The sequence below is a fragment of the Apis dorsata genome, unplaced genomic scaffold, assembly GCF_000469605.1.
Source record: "Apis dorsata unplaced genomic scaffold, Apis dorsata 1.3 scaffold_585, whole genome shotgun sequence".
NCBI lineage: Eukaryota > Metazoa > Arthropoda > Insecta > Hymenoptera > Apidae > Apis > Apis dorsata.
In genome coordinates, this window is record NW_006263792.1 from 112,338 (window position 1) to 121,022 (window position 8,685).

Here is an 8,685-nt window from a genome sequence, read left to right on the forward strand (position 1 = left end):
ATATAATTAATATATATAATATAATTAATATATTATTTATAATGATTTTATAATTTTTAATATATAAAAAATTAAATATTTTTTTTATTTTATTAAAATAAATATTAGTTAATAGAAAGAAAAAATATAGTAAAAAAGATTTAAGATAGTAAATTTCAATTTCTGTATGCGCGCTCGAAAGAGAAATGAGAAATCAAGAGGTCTCCCCAGCAACAGAATTTAATAAATCCAGCAACAGCCACTAGAGGTGATAGTATCGCTAACGCGGTTGAGATGTCGAACCAATGGTAGCACTTGGCAACGAACGGCGGGATCAGTCAGGTTAGCCCATTGGTCGGGCAATCGCCAAGGGAGCTACGGTGGGACAACGGATAAACAGATTTCAAAGTTTCGAAGTGCTTGCAATGTGGTGCGTAGTAAGCCGCTGAAACGTCAACGAGGTGAAACGTATTCAAACTATTTTGTTTCGTTTCCTGTGATAAATCATAGGAAAGAAATTTAATATGTTTTTTATTCGGAAACAGTTCGTAATTGTGTTTAAGAAGAGGTAGTTCCACCGGTATTTGTTGAAACAGATTCTCTCCTTAAAAAGCACGGAGATGGATGAAGTAGAAAACGTAAATATTACCGAAACACCTCGCATCACGATAAATGCGAGCAGTCGCAATTCTCATGATAGTGTCGATAGTGGTTACTTGACTCTTCTTTCACCGCCACCATCACCGTCAGTGCCTTCATCTTCGTTTATAGCCTCCGAACCTATCGAGGAAGATGTGGAAATGAAACTAGTCATCGTGCCTCAGAGCACACCCCAGGTAACTACTTCACCTAGACGGAAGACACCACCACCACCTCCACGTATTGTTATTTCGCCGACCTGTAGAAAAGCTAGTCCCGCTATTAGTTCGGCAGACAATCAGAAATTAAGCAAGCTCTCTATCACGTATCTTGCTGCTATCAAGCCAAAGAGGTTGGATTTCAGTCATCGTGTCATATCTGCTGCTTTACATCATAGTAGAGCTACTCCAGATTATACAGGTAGAGAAACGGTGGATATATTGGCACTTCTTGGAGACAAAAGCAATCATTGGAGAATAGTTTCTAAAATATTGTCTTTCCTTGGACCTCAGGATCTTTGTTCCATTAGTATGGTGTCTAAAACATGGAGGAGAATCTGTTTCAGTGATTCTAGGGCCAATGTGAGAAGACTGACTCATATAATACTCAGACAGAATGCTAAAGAGAATTTAAAATTAATCAAAAAATCAAAAATAGAAGGAGACATTCAAAGTAGTCCTAGAAGTAGATACGCTAGGAAAGGGTACTTATTAGAAGTGCAGAATCTTCTTCAAGTACAGGGAAATAAACGGCCACCTAGCAGTCCACCTGTTTCTCCAAGCAAAGTAAAATTCCACTCTTTTGTCAAGGTAAGTTTTTTATTTTTTCAAATATATTTGTAAGATAGTAGCTATAATGAGATTAAGATATCAAGTATATATTATAAATATATATTATATAAAATAATTTATAAAAAAATACTATATAAAAAAGTTTATGGAATAATATAAATAATAATATAGAAGATTATACAAAAAATAATTTCAAAATAGTAATGTTAGATATTATTTTAATATATAATAATATATATTAGAATAAACTTTTATCATATATGATTTTTATTTTATACAAAATAAATTATAGATAAAATTAGATAAATATATTAAAATTATTTAATGTTTTTTTCTAAATTATACTTTTTTATAAAATTATTTTTTATAAATATTAATAATAAAATTTTTATAATTTTACAATTAAAAAATAAATTCAATTCTATAAAATATATATAATAAAAAATTAAATTAAATAACTAGTTCATTAACCTATTTGTACGAACGTGAGAAAATTATGTATTACTACATAATATATAATGCGCAAACGTTGCGTATTTAAACGATACAAAGTTTCTGTCTGAGGATCGTATTCGATCCCTGTAAAGAGAGAATTATATGTTCTACACTAACAAGGGAGTTATATTCTTCTCTCTTAGCATAAAATTTATCCTAACGGTTAGATATTTGAGCATTACAGCCAAATTTTAATAATAATTTATTACATTTTTTATTATTAAAAATTGAATCTCAAAAAAATATTTCAGTTAAAATTTGCTATTAATTATTAATTATTATATTTTAATAATTAATATAGTTATTAATTTAGGAAAAATATGATTATCACTTTAATTTTAGAATTAAAATTTAAATTCATATTATTGAAACATGCAAACATTATTGTTCATTTTTAACGAGTTATAATTAAATTTCAAGAAATTTCATTCTTGTCATATTACAGCTATTGCTAATAGAATAATATGATATATTATAAATTATGTTTTAAATATATTTTTAAAATTTTATAAAAATATTTTTATTTTGAGAAGTTTTTTATTATTAAATTGTTTAATTTCTGTATACATATGTATACGTTATAATATATATTCTTAAATTGAAACTTTTGAAATTAATTCAAAAAATATTATCTAAAATCAGCAAATATATCGAAAATACTATTAATTTTAATATATAATGTAATTTTTATCTATATAAAAATTTTTAAATTATTTGTTTGCTATTAATTTATACATTTTAATAAAATTAAAATAATGTTAATTTTAATCTTTAATTAAAATATCCACATATTTATCTGCGGAAATTATATTGTGGTCTGTGATATGTTATATGTGTTGTTGTAGTTAATATGATTGTTTGCAAGCTAAAGGTATCGTAATAAGAAGTGGAAATAAGCATATGTATATTCTAAACATATATACTAATATATTTTGATCTTTTTTGAATAATAAACGATCTATATTACCTTTGCAACTTCGATTAACGAGAAAACTGTAATGTGACGAAGAGAGATATCGGATATGAAATATCGTCAGACGTATCTAAACCTGTAATTAGGTTGCTTATATTTTTTTTCTTTCGTCGTCATTATATCTGAGGTTATGTTTTTACGAACAGAATTTTTTTTAAAGAATAATTATGTGGATAGTAATCGACTAGAATCGATTCAGTCTAGAATTTTTTTAATAATCTTACTGTGAAGCAGTATACATCTCAGCGGCGTAATTTGCACATGAGTGAACGAACGAATTCGAATTAAACAACATAATTGTTTCGTTGGTGAAATTATCTGTTTGACATTGATTTATTGTAATTTCTTCTTTGAAACGCCGCTTGCTCGTCAACTGCGACGGTAGATATGTTCAACCCTGAAAAATTACCCTCTCGCAATGGATGACCTTCTTGGAACGTATGTATAACAAATTTTGCATTCTTTAGGGCTAATTTGATAGCATTGAGATGCAAAGTATACGTATATTTCTTGTTATAAAATTTGTTATAAAATTTAATCAAAGTTATTATATATGATTTATTATATATATATAAAATATAAATTATATTTTATTTCTATAGAATATATTATATTAATTTATATTAGTAGATTTTTTCATATATAAAGAACCTAAATATATTTCATATATAAAGAACCTACTAATATATTTATCCTAGAAATATTCATTTTAATAATATTTACGAAATATGATAAATTTATTGATATAATAAATTTTATAATCTTTTCTTAAAATCTTCAAATATTTATAAATATACTACTGGTTTCTTTTATTCCTTATTTTTCAAACGAATAGATCTATAGATTATATTTTTATATTGGCTGTATTGTGAACACTTTACTAATGTTTCTACTGTTTCTTTACTCGTTTTTATTGCACATTTTACACGCTCAGTTATTATTGATAAAATGAAAGTGCACTTGTCTTTTATTGTTTACCTTAATATATACCTGAAAATTGTGTTATGATCTTTTGTATGCAAAGGATATATTTAGATCTATGTATACTACATTTTGCTTTGCATTTTTGATCCAATATTAAAATTCTAATATATTACAATTATTGTGTCTTATATTTATTATTTATTAATTAATGAAGCAAAACAATCGAAAAATAGAAAAAAAATAGAAAATAAATAGAAAATAAACTTAACAGTATAATATAAAATATATATTCAATTTATTTTTTTTCATTATACAATGTAATCTAATTATATTTATATTTTGTTCCATTATATATAAATAATAATTTTTATTTATTTATAAAAATATAAATAAATTATTCATAAATATCTTTTGTATAAGTATATTAACAAAGTAAATTGAACAAAGATCAATTTTTATGTTTGTATGCGGAAATTTTGTAATTAATCTCTTATATATTATCATATATAAATGATTAATATGATTATAGCGATAATTTCAGTTATACGAATGATATCCTAAGTCCTAGATGAGCCCTGCTATATTTGAATATATTTTTAAAAGAAATTTTACTATTAAAATCATATTAACAAAAATTATACTATTATTAAAATAAAATGCTTGAAAAAAATTAATTATTTTTTATTAATTCAGATTTCCATTTTTTGGCTACACTAATATTTTATTAAAAATATTTTAAATTTTAATAAAATTTTTTTCTATTTCTAATAATTTATAAAATTCTTTTAACTTTTTAATGAATTATTAATAATATAAATTTTCTTATAAAAAATTTATATTTGCTTAATAAATTTATATTTGCTTAATATTATATTATAATTTGCATAATAAAAATCAAACAATAACAAGTTCTCAAAATAAATATAATTATTCTATAATTATTTGCTTGCTGGAAAAATGGCAAATATTACAATTTTTTTACCAAAATTTTAATTTTGTAACGAAAAATATTTTATTTTTTTATGTGATCATATATTTTATATATGTGATCATATATTTTAATACTCGTAATTATTTTAAAAATGATCGTTTTTTCATAACAAATATACTCATTAAATATCAAAAATTAAAATTGACGAATCAATAAAGAATATATAAATAATTAAAAAAATTTTTATTCTTCAACAAAATTTTTTTCAACAATATATATATAAAATATTTTCGAATCATCGAATTCAGATTATACAACCAGATCTTCCATTTATTATATTATTTCTCGTCAAAGTATTAGGTGATTTCATTTTAAGGGAGAGAAAGTATATGCAGATTCGTTTTCCTTTATTCATAGGGATGAGCACGTTAATAATAACATATCTATTCCGTACTTTGGAGTAGTACATCAACTACCTGCCATTAGCACCTTCAGCTTTCGCTGGTGTGTATTTCTTCTCGCTTTAAATTACGATAGCAGTAGATTAGGAAGGGTAGACGCTTTGTTATCACTATGCGAGTAACAAAAGCTCTCGCGCATGATGGCATGCGGCACTTCAAGGTCTTTTGTGTTGCACGCATCGCGATAACAAAGTATTCATTAGCTTGCTTATCAAACGAATTATCATTTCATACCGCAAATTAATTTGTTGCAATCTTAAACAGTCATCTAACTTCACGTCAATTGGTAAATTTTTTCACGGTATTAAATATTTTTTGTCGCCTAATACTGTGATAACTATCATATAAACATAAATATTAATATGATATATATATCTTTCTTATATTATGTTGCAATGTTAAAATATAAACATGAATAACATAATATAATGGAATGGTTATTTGAAGATTCAAATGACTGATTGTTTGAGTAGGATAAGTATATTAGGATATGTATGTATATTTAAATGTGTATATTTAATACTATTAATTACATTCTGGAATAAATGTTTTAAAAATGATTATTTTTTTGTTACATTATATATGTATTTTTGAACATAATAAATATCTATTTGAAAATTATTATATTAATGTATTTGTTTAATTTTTGTTTTATGATATTTATTCATAATAAATTTATTCATAATAAATTTGATTCTTTCTGATTAATTATTCTAAAAATTGATGAATTATTTATGTTTATAAATTATCTTCAATAAACTGTATATTTGATCGGTATGAGAAATAAAAATCGTATAAAAGAAATATAAATATATGCATATGAAAAAATGTAAAAAAAAAATGTAAAAAAATCTTGTAAGTAGTGATTTAACGAATCTAATTAAAAAAAATCTAACGATATATTTTTAAAGAAATCATATCAAAATTTTTAATTCAAATTTTATTTATTTTTATTTATAATTTTATAATATAAATTTTTCCCTTCAAGATTAATTCTAATTTACAATTTATAATCAAAGATTATTAATTATTTTTCATAAAGAAAATGATATATTAATTCAAAAATATAAATGAAAAAAAATATTAATTAAATTTATTCGTTATTTTATGACAATATAACATAAGATAGAAATTAAATCATTTACATTAATTACAAAATTTTTTATCACATTAATGAAAAAATAATAAATAATGTTCTAATTTTAGCAATTCAATGATTCGAATGTTACATCAAAACAAATGAATAATACTTTGAATATCTCTCATTAATAACAATCAATTAAATTAATCGAATCAATTAATTGTAATAATTTTAACTTTATTCGATAAGAACAAAATATATCGAATTATTCAACTAAACTTTGGTTAATATCATTTCCAATAAAACTATAAATGTCAATAGATTTATTAATAGAATGTGAATGTATTGAAATTGTGTAAAATTTAAATACAATATTTACAAAATGACATATAAAAAATAATTCAAAATATTCAAAATATATGTCATATATTCATATATATATTCATATATTCAAATATATGATATATGTTATAATGTCATTTCACTTTTTTTTCATATCATATCATAATCAAAAACGCGAATATTTCAAATCTTCATTATTGAAACTACGATTATTATAATATAGTAGTAAATAGTTTACTTTTCTATTTTTTCCTTCAAAAATCACAAAATAAATCAAAGTGAATTTTATTCCGATAAGCGTACACAAAACTTTCGTATCGTATAAAACATTTATTAAATGAAAGAATAGAAAGAGATAATTACCACAATTACCAGTAACAACAATCATTATGAAAGATTATTTCAATTATCATAATGTGATTTGAATTTACAATCATATTGTCAAAATTCACAATATAAAACTTAATATTCTCATATTTCATATTCGTATCCTTTCCTTTAATGTTTTTGTTACGAATGACGAGATAATCATTCGAAACGAGATATAATATCTTATTAATCTATTCGAGTCTAATCGATTTTGCATAATTGACAAGAAACTGGCGCTACCGCGGCTCCCTTCCAAGTGATCCCGATCTAACCGCGAACCCCTCATATAAATATAATTCGCACTTTCTCGAGGGTGGCGCGTGTTAACATTTTCATGCGAATATACACGAACTTCTATACCTTCAATAAAGTGAGTTGTGGGGCCGATATATCACAAGGGGAGAAGCTCTCCCTTCTTTCCGCATCACAGACGCAACGAATCTTTACCTTTGGAGGGCAAGCCGACGTTAGCCCTCGGGCAAAAACCGGCCGCAGAGAACAATGCGAATATATTATAGTATTCGATGCTAAAACAAAGAGGCGAGCTACTCTTCTCTTTGTCTTTTACGAGGATTACATCGAGATGCGACACGCCAAACCACCCGTGGTTAACCGAGACTTAGTTCCACGAAAATCGCTGGCTAAATACTTTTTTCTCTTGCACCCTCGAAAATTTCTATCTTCGTGGTATGTAACAGCACAGTCGAACATTTCTATCGATAGAGATGCTCGATTTGTCTTTGTAACGGAATCGGGTTAATAAATTTTGTTATTTTATAATGCAAGTACGAATGTATATGTGTATATATTAGTATCAAATCAACATGGCTGAAGTTGTAAATGAAACTTTTTTTTAAAATAAATATTGATTAAAATAATTTAAAAATCTTATTGAATAATTTCGTACAATTTTTTTTATAATTCTCAATAGAGATGCATAATTATTTATACTGAAAATTATTAATAAATATTTATTCGATAAGAATAAATTTTTTTTTATTCTTTCTTCAACATGTTTTCCAATTTTTTTCATTGTGATCATTTATTCTTTCAATAAATTTTGTTCTTGTAATAAATATATTGTATAAAGTGGATGTATTGTTGAAAGTCGATGGATTTTTCTCGAAATAAAAAAAAAATTGGTTACATTCTGAATCATTAATTCTTATCAATTTTTAATTTAAACGGGGAAAAAATATATATAGACCTGCAATAGTTTCAGAATAATAGCTTGTAACATTTTATGTATCCAGCCATTATATTATTTTTTAGTATTTATGTAGCTTCGCATTTTTTTTTTCTGAGAACAAAAGGTAGTTTGGCGATTCGTTATGAGTGCGATATTTCTACTATCTATATTATTACTAGCTATACAATATGTATAAAATACTAGGCAAATTGATTTTTCTCAAAAGTGAAATCCAAACTTTACGAAAATATCAAAATTTAAAATGATTATTTTTTTTTCCTTTTATTATTAAGAACAATTTAATTTTTGAAGAAAATTTTATAATTTTTAATTTCTGGAATCTTTCAAATTCAATAATTCATAATTAATAAATTATTTTTTACTCATAAAAAATTAAATATTTATTATATATTATTATATATATTATTCTTTAGCTAAATTATATGAAACTATATACTACTATTATATAACTATAACTAAAATAAATTATAGCGATACAATTGAATTAAAA

At 24.1% G+C, this 8,685-nt stretch overlaps 1 protein-coding gene across 2 annotated transcripts in view; it reads left to right on the top strand.

Annotated features, from left to right (window-relative positions):
* Positions 1–280: 280 nt before the first annotated feature.
* Positions 281–8,685, top strand: part of LOC102673123 (F-box only protein 43-like) — a 60,698-nt gene continuing 52,293 nt past the window's right edge. The window contains exons 1-2 of one of the 2 annotated variants that reach the window (XM_006621121.2): positions 281–1,427; positions 3,263–3,315. In XM_006621121.2, coding sequence (XP_006621184.1) covers positions 600–1,427; positions 3,263–3,315 — 881 coding nt within the window. In that variant the 5' untranslated portion in view covers positions 281–599. The remainder of the gene's footprint in view (positions 1,428–3,262; positions 3,316–8,685) is intronic. The other variant, XM_006621120.2, reaches the window with a different exon arrangement.